The sequence below is a fragment of the Copadichromis virginalis genome, linkage group LG12 (assembly GCF_057382275.1).
Source record: "Copadichromis virginalis isolate Kocher_CV1m ecotype Utaka linkage group LG12, C_Virginalis_male_GT1.1, whole genome shotgun sequence".
Taxonomy (NCBI): domain Eukaryota; kingdom Metazoa; phylum Chordata; class Actinopteri; order Cichliformes; family Cichlidae; genus Copadichromis; species Copadichromis virginalis.
In genome coordinates, this window is record NC_140629.1 from 29789923 (window position 1) to 29807147 (window position 17225).

The window sequence follows — 17225 nt, forward strand, 5'->3', positions numbered from 1 at the left end:
GGCTGAAAATGGGTCATACGACAGAAGAATAAAGGTGTTGTAAAGGTGCAGTGAAAGTCCAGAAATGCTGTGGGAGCTAAGAAAGCTGTGCATAAACGAACGCTCTATGAACTGAAACTGTGTTGTAAAGAAGAGTGGGCCAAAATTCCTCAACAACACTGAGTCCTACGAATATCTTTATTTGCACATGACTGTACGTAACCGCTGTCAGACAGTTTAAAACAGAAGAAAAAAAATATGTTTTTGATTTTTCAGCATTTATGTGCTCCTTATTGGCTCCTTATGGAATATTTAATATTAGACTTAATACATGCCATGTCTGGCGTGCATTAAGACACATAAACTATAAAATTATAAAAGTAGATTATAAAGAATTGTACACTTCAAATTATTACACATATTTAATACATGTTTGTAGTTTGCTATACAGAACTAGGAAGAGTCTAGAGGGTCGTGGGGTGGAGTGAAAATAAGTCATTAAAAACTTTATTGTCCTCACATTAAATTCTCCATTTATGTCATGATGGGAAAAAAATTGTCACGGTCTGGGTGTGTGGCTGTAAAATTCCGCTGAAGGTCTGGACCTCCCTGGTATCCACCCATGGGCAGGGCCTACAGCCTCCCTCACCTGAAGCTGATTGAAGCAATTAGGTTGGAGATTTAAGCTGCTTGCTGACACTGCTTCCTCGCCATTTCATCAACTAGCCTATTTACTCCTGGGAATTCCATCACACTGAACAACTCATCTTGGAAATCTGGTTAACCCGCCTGCTTTCAGAATCATCTCCTTGCCTCACCTGCCTGCCCTTACACCACCACGGGACCTTCACCGCTCAGGACAGCTGACACACACCACCAAACCCACCCGGGCTGCACCACCTCTCCTTCAACGCTTCCATCTCCCACCTGCACATGCGTACCTAATCACCAGCCAGCTGCCGTTGCTTTCTTGGGCCTGTCTCCTTGCTTTATCCCTCTCTCCTGGCCAAGACCCTCACGCCCCATGTGTCAAGCCTTAAGCCAAGTGCCATTGTAAACATCATCCTTGTGTTAGTTAATAAAACTTTGTTAAACCCTTTCCTCAGCCTCCGCTTTGGGTTCTCTGCATGTGGGTTTGATCTTTGGTACTCAGCCTCCGGCCGTTTTGTGACAAAAACATTTCTAGCCTCATGTGATCTCAATAAAAGGCCGACAATCGATTACTGTGTGAAAATACTCAAACTTTAAAAATAAAGAAAATCTTTTTACAGCTCTTTTTAGAACTTTATTAGGATTTAAATCATCAAAACATAGCGGGTGGCATGTTTTCCACATTGGTGTGCATGTTCTGTGCGTGCATGTGCACAGGCGTGTGCATGCCTGAGCTCATAATTTGACAGCGGTCTTTATCAGTGAGAGCCAGCTGGCAGTAGCACACACTCTGAGAGCAACTGTAAAAAACAGAGTCATCTCCCGAAGACGCGACGCACTGAAGGTAAAAGACTCTCCTCAGACCTTGTTTAGACTTTTCAGGTCTGCTGTGACATCATCAGTTTAATTTATTCCTCTCAAAGTTAAAGTTGATAGTTGATGTAATTACTGTGTTCTGTTTTCATTTACTCTACAGTGTAATGTACTTAGTATAAATGTGTGAAAACAGCAATGGGGTTGTGCAGCTTGTCATCAGCAGGGAGGTGTTTCCTGTAAATGTCAATGCAATTGACTAAAATTATCCAAAATTAATAATTTATCCTGTAAAACGTACAAATTTGTTATTTATGAGTCCACATGATGACCTCATTATTACCATATTCTAAACATATGTGGTCATTTTGTATTGTTTATGTGTTAAATTTGTTCAAATAAATTATGCCCTAGTTTTAGATCATGTATACATCACATGCAGTTTTACATGTTTTATAAAGTCTGCATGAAATTTACTGCTAATGTCATATTAATCAGGACAAACTGCTCAAACAATGTATGATCAAATACAAAGCAGATACTGTGACCAGTAAAATGAAAACACCTGCACACATGAATGCATTTTTAGCTACAACAACACAAAACTGCAGCCTCACAACAGAACCGAGACTTTGTGTTTTCTGATCATTTACGTTGAGATATGAGTTTGCAGTGGACACTTGTTTGTGACACACAAACAATTACAGGCAGAGGTAACTCTAGTTTTCGAATCATTATCTCAAAATGTTGAGTTCCTTCTGAGTAAGATCGAGTTTTTAAGACGCAATTTCAAGATATTTAAACCAAAACCTTCCGCACTCATCCACGCCTCGTTTCTGTTACCTTGTGTCCTTTCCTGATTTTCTCTTCACCGATTGGCTCCTGTTTTCTTTTGTCTTTTAACTGAACTCAGTTTGCACACATTATACAAGGACTACACTCCTCCATGGGGCAGCAGCTCAGAGTTTTTTCGGTTCATGTGCGTCTCCTTGTGCAGTTAAATAACCTTTGGTCTGAAGTAAAATAAACCATAAGTACTGATTGCTGGCTCTGTTTTTGCTGATAATCCTTTTCTTTGAACTTCCAAATTACATTTATGTTATATAGAAAAAAAACCCATAAGCTCATGTATGTCTGATTTTTTCCCTCTGGCACTGGTGTGGGCATCAGATCTAAAGATCCATCATCAGTCCAACCCTTTAGATCTGAGCAGCTCTTATGCAGGCTTTACTGCCTTAAGTTAGAAGAGTTTATCTTTTTGCACAATGTGGATTTTTGACTTTTTTTTATGTCAGCGCATGATGAGTTTTGCATAAACACACTAATGATCTTCATGGCTTCAATAATATACAGTGAAGAGATTGTTTCACACGATACATACAAAGGGCAGTTTTACAGTTCACCTCACTCTAATTAACCCTTGATTCCTCCTCTCTCCTCTGCAGTGATTAGGAACCATGAAGGAGTTTCTGCTCATGTGTCTGCTCCTCTTGTTTGGAGGTCAAAGGTCCTCCGCCTGTCCCCATCTCTGCTCCTGTCACGGCAGCCAGGTGGACTGCAGCAGCAGATCTCTCACAGCTTCTTCGCTGCCTTCCAGTTTCTCTGCTGGGACCTCCGAGCTCCGTCTCCACAATAACCTGCTGACCACCCTCCCTAACGGGCTCCTGGACGATCTGACCTCCCTCCGCTCCGTCTCTCTTCACGGTAACCCCTGGGCGTGTGACTGTGGCGTCCTCTATCTGCGAGCCTGGCTGCTGCGCCAACCTGCTGGCAGCACATCACACGTGGGCGTCAACTGCAGCTCCCCACCCAAACTGAGAGGTCGGCTGGTGGCGTATTTAACTGAGCAGGAGGTGCTGGACTCCTGCCACTACTGGTACTGTGACCTGGCTTTGGCCTCGCAGGTGTGTCTGCTTGTATTTGTGGTCGTGCAGGCGGCTCTGCTCGTGGCTCTCGTCTTCTTCCTCAAGAGGTTCGAGAAGGTGTCTAAAGAAGCAAAGAGAATAACAGAGGAGAGCTTTAACCCCGCGGATGGTCAGAGGGAGAACGAGTACATGCCTTTAAAGCCGTGATGTGCGAAGGGCTGATCAGCATTTGAACACCAGGGATGAAACCTCTGTCACTGTGATTTTAAGTTTAGGTGTCAAGTTGAAGGAGTAACCTGAAAATAAATATATTCAGATATGTAGAAACATAAATATATTAAACACACCAAGTTTCAGCTTCGTTTCAGGAGAGAACTCGTGAGGAAGATTTTAGATCTGAAAGGCTTGGATACAGTTTTCCCCCTTTAATTTGTCACATGTCCAGTTGCAGACCACAGTAGACCACTGTAAAATGAACTAAACAAAAACAAAGATTATTTTATCTGAGAGTAAATAAACTAACGTGTTAATAATATCATTGTGTTTGCTCTTTACACGTATCTGATCAAATGATGTATGAAACCTGATTTATCTACAAAATGTTATTTAAAAATCATATTTTATGATTTTTAAATAAAATAATAATCCATGTGTTGTTATTATCTGGATTTAAGCATAATTGAAGACCAAATGAAGGGCAGATATGTTATTTGTATCTGTTCAGGGCAATTTCAAGTTGTTTATTCTTTTGAGCTTTATTTTAGGGCAAATCTCATGATGTCTTTTGCCATTTTGCATTCATACATTGTGTAATTTGTAAGAAAACAAAGCAAAAGAAATTATTCTGATTGATGTTTTGTCATATTTGTGTAACTTTTAAGCACAAAACAAATGGTTTGATTAAATTTTTTTCTAATTGTTTCAAAACATTGTACACTTTTTTCACAATTGTATTACAAATTTCATTGCTTCCTTAGCATCCTTATTTATTATACCAACCCTCTACATGTCCTCTGTCATTACATACATGAACCTCCTCTGAGGTTTTCCGTTTTTCCTCATGCCTGGCTCCATCTTCAGCATCTTTTGTCCAGTATATCCACTATCCCCCCTCTGAATATGTCCAAACCATCTCAGCCATATCTCTCTAACCCTTGTCTCATAATCTCTCAACCTGAGTTGTTCCATCTCTTGTGTTTTTCTCAGTTTCACAGTCTCCAAACCAAAAATCACAGCAGGTCTCACTACCATCTCTTAAACCCTCCCTTTCACTCTTGTTGCTATCCTTCTTTGACAAATACCCCCTGAAACTAGCCTTCACCCTGCGATCTCAACAGAGTCCTCATACACGTCCTGTTTCTCTCTTGGCACCCATGTTTTCTCTAGAGCCACCAAAATACAGCTTTAAAATGTGCCATCAGAAGAACTTCAAATGTGTTACATCACAATTTGGAAGATTTTTGCATTCGTACGTCAAATAAACATCAATCGGACCAAATCATTATCATCAAAATAAACTTTTTGCCATCTGATATTGGCTGACCCCATAAGACAAAAAGGACCCTTATACGTCATTTAAATGTAAGTATTTTGAGTTGATTAAATAAAAATCAATAAATAAAAAATATTATAGGTTATACAGTTTAGGTTATAAACAATATTTTTAGTTAGGATCACTAAACGGGACGTCGAACTTTTTCTATAGCGGAACGTTCCTACGGAGTCAAATTTTAGCGACGGACCGGTTTGGTTGATGAACACTTAAATGTTTACACGTGAGGTTAGTGCACTGCTTCAGTTTTTGGATCCAGGTGTTTAAAGTCAAATGCAGCTGTTCAGATAAGAAGGTTTGTATTTGGAGGTGTTCACAAACTTTTAATCGGTTCTGTTAATAACAATTTTAGGCTAACGATAAAGTTACCTTGTTAGCTGTCGATGTTTAGCAAGCAGTGTTTCAGACTTTTTTGGTCTTTCTCATTATAACCGGTGGCTTTGGGTTCATAGCTTTTTATTCACTGACCTACAGACTTAAGTTTAAAATGGGAAAACTAAGGAAAAAACACAACTGGAAGGGGCGACAGCAAAGTGACCCTCCGCCATCTGCAGATGAAGAGAAGACAGAAGTTGTTGTGGAACTCAAAGGTAGCAGGAAAACATCAAGAGGAGAAAACATCTTTGACACTTTGCATGTCGTGCATTCTGTGACCCTGACTCTTCTGTTTGTATAAATCAGATGGGTCCATACTGAAAGGTGTAGATGAGAGCAACGCCTTGGTCCTCCCATCCAGCAAATCCAAGAAGAATAAATCCTCGCTGCCACCAATCTCCAAGAAGAAGCCCCTCACCAAGAAGCAGAAGAAGGAGCTGCAGAAGGTCCTGGAGCGCAAGGAGAAGAAAGCTCAGGTTAGGAATCTTCGTACGTTTAGTTCTCTGTGAGGTTTTTCTATTTCATGTCGACATTAATAACTAGACTGATTACTTTAGTGACAGTGATCCATTGTTTCTAAAGTCCTGAAAGAAAGTTAATGATTTGGTTTTTAAAATGATCAAAGTGAAGTCAAAGTTGATCCTGAAGATGTGAAAATGTTTGATTTTCCTCAGTAAAGTGGAGCAGATATGTGTTATGTGCCGATAAGTACTCTGACTCTAGATATAGAAGCTGAGTATTGAGCACAGTACGATGTTGTCCTTATATTTACTGTAGCTTGTAGCTTAGCTTGTTCTCTAAAGTAATTTGAGCTATATGCTTGAAAGATTTGAATCAGGTGAAAGTTTGTTGTTATCGTTGTTTTGTTATCAGCACTGAAACATGGATGTTTTTATTGTGTTGTAGTGATATTTTATTATAATAGTGATATTTTATATTACTCTCTGCTCTTTGAGGGCTGAATTTTAACAGTCAAGCTCACATGCCGTTTACATGTTGCTCTCTCTTCTGTCCAGAGAGCAGAGATCCTGGCCAAACTGGCTGAGGTGCAGCTTCCAGAATCCGAACTGAAGCTGCTGTACACCACTTCCAAACTGGGAACAGGAGAAAAGCTCTACCAGGCTAAACGGTAAGAGCACAACACAACGTGTTAATCAAGACGGAGAACATGTGTGATTGTTTCTCGGTGGAGAAGGTGGAGTAAAAGCATCTTGTCTTCTTTTTTTTTATTCAGGTCAGCAGATGAAGTAAAGAATGAAGACTCTGGCCCAAAGATCAGCAGCGTCAGCGGAGCAAACAGGAAGAGAAAATGGGAGGAAGATGATGATGATGAAGAAGAACAAAAGGCAGAAGAGAGCAGTGATGTGGACACATCATCTGATGAGGATGAAGATGAGCAGGAGGATGAAGTTAGTAACACCACAGATATGAGTGAATGTAAGGAAACCAGCTCTGTCTGTCAGGAGACCAAACATGAAGTGAAGGTGGAGCAAGATGGAGAGAAAGAGAAGAAGATTTCAGATCAGGAGAAAGTTCAGAAGAAGCCGTCTGAACCAGCTATTTTCATTCCTGTTGATAGATCACCAGAAGTACAGGTGAGCACCCGAGACCGTAAAAGCATCCTGCAAACTAGAACTTAGAAAGGTGTTTTTGTGCATTTTCATCAATTCTGCATTACGATGATGCTGCAGGAGGCTCGTCTAAAGCTGCCCGTTCTGGCAGAGGAGCAGGTCATCATGGAGGCCGTGAGAGAAAATCCCAGTATCGTCATCTGTGGAGAGACGGGGAGTGGAAAAACCACTCAGGTGCCTCAGTTTCTGTATGAAGCCGGCTATGCCAGGTAGTTTGTCCAGTTTATGGTGTTGCCTTTGTAAATGTTTCATTGGAGGAAAAAAAGTGTGTGTAGTTCGCGTCATCCTGCTCACTCTTGATTCCTGCAGTGGCGGGAGGATGATCGGCATCACAGAGCCGAGGAGAGTAGCAGCAGTGAGCATGTCCCACAGAGTGGCCAAAGAGATGAACCTGCCCACACAGTAAATTAACCATTCTGTGTTCAGAGTAATTAAAAAAAACAAAACAAAACAAAACATACAGTTTAAAAGTATAACTTTGTGTTGTTAATTATATGTTTGTGTGTCTGTTATCAGGGTTGTGTCGTACCAGATTCGATACGAAGGGAACGTGACGAGTGACACAAAGATAAAGTTCATGACAGACGGTGTTCTGCTGAAGGAGATTCAGAAGGTATCATCTGCTTTCTACTGGGTCACCTAATAAATAATATGACAACAGGATGGAGGTGGAGGATCAGCCAGGTGGATGACTCGGCCTTTTTCATTTTTCACAAACGATTTCATCAGTTTGGACCAATTAAATCAGTTCTAATGAGGAAAGTTAATGCCTCACTTCCATGTTATTTGTATTAACCAGTAGTAACAAATAGTTTTTGAATTGTGTTCTGAATTAAAGGTCAAAAAATATTTGCAGTATGTTATTTTTCCCCATCTTTGAAGAAGCAGTAAAGGGATAAACAAGCATGGATTTAGTGTTACTTCAATTGTCTCCAGTTTTGTCACAGACTATTTTGTGTTGCAGGATTTTCTGCTCCAGAAATACAGCGCAATCATCATCGACGAAGCACACGAAAGGAGCGTCTACACCGACATCCTCATCGGATTATTGTCTCGTATCGTCCCCCTCAGAAACAAGGTGGGAATATCTTAACGTTTCCAATTTACGGGAAAAAAAGGGGGTTGTTTCTATAAAAACCTCTCCGTTTCTCCTCCATCTGTCTGCAGAAAGGTATGCCTATGAAGCTCCTGATCATGTCCGCTACTCTGCGGGTTGAAGACTTCACAGAAAACCAGCGGCTGTTTCGGACGCCTCCTCCCGTCATCAAGGTGGATGCTCGTCAGTTCCCGGTAACTATCCACTTCAACAAACGCACCCCGCTGGAGGATTACACTGGAGAGGCTTTTCACAAGACCTGCAAAATCCACCGGATGCTGCCTCCAGGTAGGTTTTAGAGTTTATATTTATTTACTACAGAAAGTGGTGAACAAAGAGGGGGATTTTGATGAAAGTAAAACTGAGGATATGGGTGATGGGGCGCCTCTTTAAGGGGCTGACCATGCGACTCACGTAAGGCCATCTCAAAGCCCTGGGTTCAAATCTACCCAAGGTGGTTTTCTGTATTTGCCTGTAAAAATGACTTGTGGTGTGTCTCATTCGGGTAAACTGCAGTTAGAGTTCAGTCTTTCCACAGATACAGTCTCCACTTCTTTTATAACATGTTTTGCATTTTAGGTGGTATCCTGGTGTTTCTGACTGGTCAGGCTGAAGTTCACAGTCTCTGCAGAAGACTGAGGAAAGCTTTCCCCTTCAGGAAGGGTGACACAGCTACAGGTGAGCGGTCGGCCTCCTCAAACTCTGACGTATATCTGAGCTGGGACTGTGGTTCTGTGTATTTACTTGAGTTTTGTATCCAGCTGAAGATGAGGAAGCCGAAACCTCAGAGGCAATGAGGAAGTTCAAAAAGGCCAAACAGAAGAAGACTGTTGTAAGTAAACTTTTTAAAAAATATATTCTGTCCACCTCAGTCCTCAACAGATATTGAACAGAAGTGTTTTAACTGTTGTCTCCAGTCTCTACCCCGAATCGACTTGGATAACTACTCCGCCCTGCCAGTGGATGAAGGTGATGAGGACAGAGAGGCGGGGATCGGAGACGAGGAGGATGGAGACTCCGATCTTGACCTTGGAGATGATCCTGCTGATGCAGGTAAGCCACTCTGAATAAATCTCCAGTCCAGGTGGATGCGTTTCAGATGAGCAACATTACAAATTCTGCCCTGTTTCCTCTCCGTAGAGGAAAAGGCGGACGCGTCCATACCGCTCTATGTCCTCCCACTCTACTCTCTGCTGGCCCCAGAGCAGCAGGCTAAGGTGAGATTAATATCTTATCACAGAACAAACTGATAAAAAAAAAAATCATACATGACAAGAGAAGTGCCGGTGCTTGTGCGATAAAGTAAAATAAACGTTTTGGTTTTGCTTCTGATCAGTCAGACTCATCATAAAACAATACTTTAAAGAAATCTTTACTTCCCAGCAGATTTCTGTAGTTTTATTTTGAACTGAGTTTAAAATTTAAAGTCTAAACTTTCTGATTTAAAGTGCATGTCACTATAATTTCTAATAGCAGCCACTCAGTAGCTTCTGCTTTTAGTAAATAGCCATCACAGTTTTATTTATAGTGTAGGGATAAGTGCTTTTTGCTCATTTGGTTTATGTGCAAAATGAAGGGTTTAGGAAAACTAAAAGCTCCAGTTTACTGACTTTTCTAAACAAAATGTAGCTTTATACACCCTTTGAGTTCTTTTTCAGACTTTTTTCAGTAGTTTTGGAGTCACATGATGCTTTTATGATGACATCATGTATATGCGTTCTTTTTGGCTGCAGGTGTTCAGGCCTCCTCCTCCCGGCACTCGTCTTTGTGTCATCGCCACCAACGTGGCAGAGACGTCTTTGACCATTCCCGGGATCAAGTATGTGGTGGACTGCGGTCGAGTTAAGAAGCGTTTCTACGACAAAGTGACCGGAGTGTCATCCTTTAAAGTCACATGGACCTCACAGGCTTCAGCCAATCAGAGGGCTGGCAGAGCGGGACGAACCGAGCCAGGACACTGCTACCGGTCAGTGCTGTTAAACTACATAACCCTAAAACCCTAATTAGAGAGGGTTGTTTTGTTTTTTGGTTGTTTTGTTTTTTTTACACAACAAGGATTTTCACCGGCGGGAATGAGGATCAGCACCTCCAAATCTCAGGCCATGGTTCTCAGCCGGAAAAGGGTGGAGTGCCCACTCTGGGTCGGGGATGAGTTCCTGCCCCAAGTGGAGGAGTTCAAGTATCTCGAGTTCTTGTTTGCGAGTGATGGGAGAAGGGAGCCGGAGATCACAGACGGATTGGTGCTGCGGCTGCAGTGAAGCGGACGGTCCGTCGTGGTGAAGAGGGAGCTGAGTGTAAAAGTGAAGCTCTCAATTTACCGGTTGATCTACGTCCCTACCCTCACCTATGGCCACGAGTTGTGGGTAGTGACCGAAAGAACGAGATCGCGGATACAAGCGGCGGAAATGGGCTTCCTCCGAAGGGTGGCTGGCCTCTCCCTTAGAGATAGGGTGAGAAGTTCAGCCATCTGGGAGGGGCTCAGAGTAGAGCCGCTGCTGCTCCACATCGACAGGAGCCAGCTGAGGTGGTTCGGGAATCTGACAAGGATGCCCCCTGGGTGCCTCCTGGGGTTTTTGTTCCGGGCATGTCCCACCGGGAGGAGGCCCCGGGGCAGACCCAGGACACACTGGAGAGATTATATCTCTCGGCTGGCCTGGAAACGCCTTGGTGTTCCCCCGGATAAGCTGGAGGAGGTGGCTGGCCCTGGATAAAGCGGAAGAAGATGGATGGATAGATGGATGGATTTTCACCACAGTTTCTCCTTGTTTCTGCAGGTTGTACTCCTCTGCAGTGTTTGGAGACTTCGCTTTGTTCTCAGAGGCGGAGATCACTCGCAGGCCTGTGGAGGACCTGGTTTTACAGATGAAAGATCTCAACATAGAAAAAGTCAGTAAAATCTGAAATGCTGTCTTAAAGGGGAACAAAATTGTGATAGCAGGGTTTTAACCAGAGTCATATTTTGTGTTTTCTGCAGGTGGTCAATTTTCCTTTTCCCACACCTCCCTCTACTGAGGTTCTTGTTGCAGCAGAGCAGTTATTAGTGTCGCTGGGAGCTCTGGAAGAGCCTCCGTGTACTGGAAGGTAATTTTTTACTGTTCCATTTAAGTGTAATTGATGAGTCCCCTTTTTTTCTTAGAACACAAAATATATTTATTAAAAGGGTGGTTTTACTTCAAAGATGGCTCCTGCATAGAGACATGGAAAAAATTAAAATGAAATCTATACTGGGCAGAATCCTGCAGGTATTGATATTGTACGTTTCAGTTTACTTTCATGCGTTTTTAGCTCCTAGCTGGTGGCTAGCCTTCAATGTTGTTTAAATGGACACTTGAGCATTATCAGGATTTCTGCTTTAATAAAAGCATAAAATTCAGTTTAATTCAGTTTTATTTAAATCAAATCACAACAACCGTCGCCTCAAGAAACTCTAAATTGTAAGGAAAAGCCTGTGTGTATATTGTGAGAGAAAACCCCAACAATCACACAACCGCCTTATAGCAAGCGCTTGGCAACAGTGGGAAAGAAAAACTCCCTTTTAACAGGAAGAAACTTTCTTGAACACACTGAGTAATCACTCACTACAGTTTAGAAAAAGTGAAAAGGTATAAAACAGTCTTGTGCAAACTTGTAAACTGTTTATTTCTTATAAGGTTGAAAGACATGCAGCGAGCGAAGCTGAGCTGTCCCATCACCCCTCTGGGCAGAGCGATGGCGTCGTTCCCCGTGGCGCCGCGTTACGCTAAAATGTTAGCGCTCGGGAAGCAGCAGGATTGTCTGCCATACGTCATCGCTGTGGTAGCAGCCATGACAGTTCGGGAAATTTTTGAAGACCTCGACAGGTGAGAAAAGTGTAAAAATTGATGCTTTGGAGGAGCAGATCACCACATATAGATGAGACTAACTTTAAATGTAGGATGAAATCTTGAAATACCCTTCAAGCTCAGTCTGTTTTCGAGCCGTATATATATGATTTTTTGTATTTATTTTTAATAGCTATAATTTTTTTTCCTTTTCCTCTGTTTCTCTCCTCAGACCTGCTCGTAGTGAAGATGAGAGCTCCAAGCTCAACCAACGTCGAGCTCGGCTGACCCAAATGAGGAGGTTGTGGGCTGGGCAAGGAGCCTCGCTCCTGCTGGGGGACCTCATGATTATGCTGGGTGAGCTTACTCTTTGTTCAAGTTGCACTAGTGGTCAGTATTGTACAACAGTGTTTTAGGCAGTCTGTTAGATTGCATGCTTAGTGTGTTGTATGGCTCCAAAACCATAAATTCCTTAAAGGTTTTAGCAACAAGCCGAATTTTGAGGTGAAGCTGAAACAGCAGGAGGCTCTTCATTAGAATAATTTTTACAGAGACAGATTTAACTGGGGTCCATGAAGCCTTTTAAAAAAATGTACTGCTTGAATATATTACATATGTTAATGACTTGCATTCCTGTGTCTCCAGGTGCTGTTGGTGCTTGTGAATTTGCTGGCTGCACTCCCAGGTTTTGTGAGAACAGTGGGCTGAGGTATAAAGCTATGGTGGAGATCAGAAAGCTCAGAGGACAACTTACCAATGCAGGTACATGCACACAGCAAACTCAGATAATCAACATGTCTGCCTCTGAAACACAGCTGCAAGTCATTTTTCTTCCCTCCTCCCAGTGAACGCTGTGTGTCCAGAGGTGGGGGTCTTTGTGGATCCCAAGATGACTCCACCGACGGAGCACCAGGTGGTTTGCTTGCGGCAGATTGTTCTGGCAGGTCTCGGAGACCATCTTGCGAGGCGTGCCCAGGGAGAGGATTTGGTGGACCCGAAATGGAAGAATGCATACAAGGTCTGTAATTGAACATTAGAAGTATATACTGTGTTATGGGTCTCTTCACATCCTCATCTTTATCCATTTTTGCTCATAGACGCCACTTATGGATGAGCCTGTGTTCATTCATCCAAATTCTGCGTTGTTCAAAACGCTGCCAGAGTTTGTGGTCTACCAGGAGGTCATGGAGACCAGCAAGATGTACATGAGAGGTAAATGAGACTGAAAGGGAATAAAATCACATGTGTCCTCTTAATTCATGTAGAACTGACTGCCCGGATGTGTCTGATTCCTACGTGTGTGACAACTTTTTATAGTTGAATATATAAAAGGGACTACCTTGTGATTAAAAGGTTGTTACTGCATGAATCTGCAGGTCCATCTTTTATAGTCTGTGGCACAGTCCTGATTGTATGGCTGCTTACATGCTTGTTTTTAATCATTTTTACCTATTTTCTAAATATCTTCCTTCTTTAATCCCTAATTAAAGGACAAAGTGGCGCTGGGTTACTGAAACAAGATTTGCAGACTGATGCCTTTCCTTTATTCCTGTCAGGTGTTTCAGCTGTTGAAGCAGAGTGGGTCCCACAGTTTCTCCCGCAGTACTGTCACTTTGGCTCTCCGCTAGAGTCACCGTCCCCGTGGTTCTGTTCTTCTACCGGCACCATCAGATGCCACCGTTCAAGCACCTTCTGTGAGTTCTCCACAGCCGAGCACTAGAGCTGAAACCTCTTTCTGCCTACAGTGGATTAACTGCTGTGTTCCTCCTGTAGTCCGTGTGGGTTGGCAGTTGCCTGCAGTGGAGATGGAGTATCCAGAGGGCCTGGAGCGCTACAAGCTGTTTGCCAAGTTTCTTCTGGAGGGACAGGTACTGGTTTTTGTTTATCCTGAGCAATCCTTCCTGTAGTTCATCCATCCATTTTCTTCCGCTTATCCGGGGCCGGGTCGCGAGGGCAGCAGCCTAAGTAGAGAAGCCAGACATCTCCCCCGCCACCTCCTCCAGCTTATCCGGCGGAACACCAAGGCATTCCCAGGCTAGCCGAGAGATATAATCTCTCCTGGTTCTGCCCGGTTTCGTCCTCCTGGTGGGACATGCTTTACTCTGAACCCCTCCCAGATGGCTGAACTCCTCAGCATATCTCTAAGAGGGAGGCCGGCCACCCTTCTAAGAAAGCTAATTTCTGCCGCTTGTATCCACAATCTCGTTCTTTCAGTCACTACCCAAAGTTTGTGATCATAGGTGAGGATAGGGACGTAAATCCATTTGGTTTGCATAATTATCCTTGTGACAAAAACAGTAATAGATCAATTAAAAACACGGGAAACCTTGCAAGGGCTGCACAATTAATAAACTTGCCAGGAGCAGTTATCTCACTCACTGTAATGTGTACTTTGTATGGTTAACAGGTTTGTCCTGCACTAAAGAAACACAGCAGTCACCTGCTCTCAAACCCCTCCATCATGCTGAAAACATGGGCAAAGTAAGTTGGTGCTCTCACACACACTTTTAATCCCTTTTTACTGCATTTCTTAATTCATTTACTCCATAAACCAGCGCATCTCGAGGAGTTTTTTTTTTCCTCTTACTGTCACGTCTTTGCTGTTTTTAGGTTGCAGCCCAGGACAGAGGCTTTCCTGGGAGTACTGGTGTCAAAGAAAGTTGACTGCAGAGATGCACTCCACTCTGTCTGGAAGACTGAAGAGAAATGTAAGCATTAATGTTGTTAGTTTGCTTCTGATTTGGTTAGTTGTTTTGTCATCTAATTGTAGAATTTTTTTTCTCCTCCTCCAGTTCTGCTTACTGCATACTGCCAGTGGTTACCTGAATCTGTGCACCAGGAAGTAGCTAAAAGTTGGCCTCCTCTATAAAAGCCTGCGTCTAAACAACCGAGATAATACAACAGACTCTTGACCGGAGACATCACATGGAGCTACATTTTGGCAGAGCCTAAATCTTTTGACTGTGGTGTCTGTTTTTTATGGTTAATCAAAGGGTGTTTACAATATCACAACACTGCCTTAGTATTAGTTTTATATTTTATTTACTGTACCACTTGTAAAGAAGATATACAGGCACAGTTGAAATGTCTTTTAACTTGTAATCAGTGTGCTGCTGTTTATGTGTCTGATTTGGTCTTCATAAGACTTATAAACACTGACTGTGAGAGGCTGGCATTTGACCTTTTTTCATGCTTATTAATACGTGTGCTTGAAGGTTAAAGGTCAACTGAACCAATTTTGCACTGTATGGCATTTTATTTGTCATGAGGATTATTACCAGCTTATGAAGAAAATAAGACTTGATGTCAGCTTGGGCTACTCTAACTCTAGGATGGAGTCAGAGTCAACAAACTGTTAAAGCAAGTGGATGTTTACTAGGTGGGAGTGGTTGAGAATGAAAGCGCTGAATAAGCTTTGTGTAAAATAACTTGAAAAAAAGAGCACTACCAGGGGTGGATCTAGAAGGGTGGTGTGGGGTGGCATGTGCCACCCTAAAATGTTCCCTTGCCACCTTAACTGCCACCCTAGTTTTGTATATGACAGTGTTTATTAAAATAAGACAACATTAACACTTTGAGCCTAGCTACAGTTAACCCTGAATATAAATTCTAAAAGTGAATATATTGCATAGTGTTACCCTCCTCCCACTCACCATTAACAAATGGTTCAGCCCAAAGTGCAGACCGGCTTTTTTTCTTGTTGTCAGTAGGAAGCGATGCCTATGACTGTGCCAGAGCACATTTTAAATCAACACCATGGGCATTTCAGATTTTACACAAAAAAAAACAACAGTGTGAAACTTAATAATAATAATAATGGATTGGATTTATATAGCGCTTTTCAAGGCACCCAAAGCACTTTACAATGCCACTATTCATTCACTCTCACATTCACACACTGGTGGAGGCAAGCTACGGTTGTAGCCACAGCTGCCCTGGGGCAGACTGACAGAAGCGAGGCTGCTATATCGCACCATCGACCCTTCTGGCCAACACCAGTAGGCAGTAGGTGAAGTGTCTTGCCCAAGGACACAACGACCGAAACTGTCCGAGCCGGGGCTCGAACCAGCAACCTTCCGATTACAAGGCGAACTCCTAACTCTTGAGCCACGGTCGTCCCACATAACATCAAAATTCACATATTTTATCTAATGGAAATCTTCAACTATGTGGGCTACAGAAAATAATTAAGTTATAGACGATATTTATATGAAATATATGTATACTTAGTGCATTTGAATCATTTTAACCATATGTAACACCTGCATATGTTTTTTAAAGGCTTTGATTTTGCCACCCCATTTGATTTCCATGCTACCCTAACAAAATTTCTCTCACTCTGAGTGCTACAGATGTGATGTTTGCTTAGAGAGTGTTGATGGAGAAGTATAAAGAAGGTCAGGAGTTGCATTGTGTCAGTTGTGCATTGTGTGTGTGGAGCGAGAGAAAGCATAAGGAACTGTAGTCAGGTATACCAGAGAACTACGTGAGGGTGGAGCAGGACATGTATGAAGGCAGTGAGACAGTTTTGAAGGTCTTTGTAATAGTTACAAAGTAGCACAGGAACAGAGCCGGAGGGAGAAAGAGAGCCAGGGACAACAATCATCCACAACTATTTTCAGTTGTGGATGATAAAGGATTCAGAAAGTTTATTCATGCATGCCCATATGACAGAGAATATGCATCTTCTTTTTGTTTTCATATTTTAATTTATATTTAATTGTGTTGTGGTTTGAAGAGTTTTGTGTTGTTTCACTTTAAATTTGTTTAATAAAAGGAAAAAGCTGGAAATTTAAATAGTTAAAAGTTGAAATGTGAATAGCTGGTTTTTGTATTATATGATTTATTTATTACATTTTATGTGGAGTGAATAAATAAAAGTATTTTTACGGTGGCCCCTAGAGACAAAGCACGTACAAACTTCAAAACACGTATGAACTCTGAAGCACGTAAAAACTGCTCCAGTGCTCCAGAATGCTAGGCGCAGTGTTGAGCTTTTGTTACCTAGTGGCTACACAAGCCAGCAAGTACCAATGACCTGATTTGGTGTGTGGTAATAACAGGTAAATGAACTTTTTTTTTTTTTTAATTATTTGAATATATATGAGTGCTTGTGTATAAATACACAAACCATACACATATGCTTTCAATTGTGTAATTTAAGTGATCTAGATAGCTCTGTTTTGGACGTTCAGTTAACTCTAGGAATGTGTTTTGGAGTTTGTACGTGCTTTTTGGAGTTTGTATGTGCTTTGTCTCTAGGGGCCACCACATATATTTATATATAAACATATATAAATAAAACCACTTTTTTTTACATTAGTAATTCCTTTTGTGCATAATTTTATATTATTGTTAATAATAAATTAATTAAAGCAACAAAACAACCTGAAGAGCCGGTTCGGAGCCGAAAGAGCCGGCTCTTTTTAGTGAGCCAAAACGAAAGAGCCGGTTCTCTAAAAA

The 17225-nt window shown here is 42.0% G+C and overlaps 2 protein-coding genes across 2 annotated transcripts; both read left to right on the top strand.

Annotated features, from left to right (window-relative positions):
* The first annotated feature begins 302 nt into the window (after positions 1-302).
* gp1bb (glycoprotein Ib platelet subunit beta) lies at positions 303-4246 on the top strand. Its single transcript, XM_085475930.1, has 2 exons — positions 303-1474; positions 2889-4246. The coding sequence occupies exon 2, from the start codon at positions 2901-2903 to the stop codon at positions 3513-3515; it is 615 nt and encodes a 204-aa protein (XP_085332056.1). The 5' UTR covers positions 303-1474; positions 2889-2900; the 3' UTR covers positions 3516-4246.
* Positions 4247-5055: 809 nt separating this feature from the next.
* dhx37 (DEAH (Asp-Glu-Ala-His) box polypeptide 37) lies at positions 5056-14937 on the top strand. The gene is made up of 27 exons (XM_085475927.1): positions 5056-5155; positions 5335-5450; positions 5542-5711; positions 6252-6364; positions 6470-6830; positions 6927-7075; positions 7176-7268; positions 7383-7479; positions 7831-7944; positions 8034-8250; positions 8542-8640; positions 8724-8794; positions 8880-9015; positions 9103-9179; positions 9696-9928; positions 10737-10848; positions 10937-11043; positions 11613-11801; positions 11995-12119; positions 12408-12524; positions 12608-12780; positions 12860-12974; positions 13319-13456; positions 13536-13630; positions 14170-14243; positions 14373-14470; positions 14555-14937. The coding sequence occupies exons 2-27, from the start codon at positions 5348-5350 to the stop codon at positions 14629-14631; spliced, it is 3453 nt and encodes a 1150-aa protein (XP_085332053.1). The 5' UTR covers positions 5056-5155; positions 5335-5347; the 3' UTR covers positions 14632-14937.
* The last annotated feature ends 2288 nt before the right edge of the window (positions 14938-17225 follow it).

What these genes read in the sequence shown, in the direction of transcription:
- gp1bb (XM_085475930.1), top strand. Translation starts at nt 2,901, where the DNA reads ATGAAGGAGTTTCTGCTCATGTGTCTGCTCCTCTTGTTTGGAGGTCAA.
- dhx37 (XM_085475927.1), top strand. Translation starts at nt 5,348, where the DNA reads ATGGGAAAACTAAGGAAAAAACACAACTGGAAGGGGCGACAGCAAAGT. An exon ending in CCAAACAGAAGAAGACTGTT is followed by an intron (nt 8,795 to 8,879) that starts GTAAGTAAACTT and finishes TGTTGTCTCCAG; the next exon opens with TCTCTACCCCGAATCGACTT. An exon ending in CAGCAAGATGTACATGAGAG is followed by an intron (nt 12,975 to 13,318) that starts GTAAATGAGACT and finishes TATTCCTGTCAG; the next exon opens with GTGTTTCAGCTGTTGAAGCA.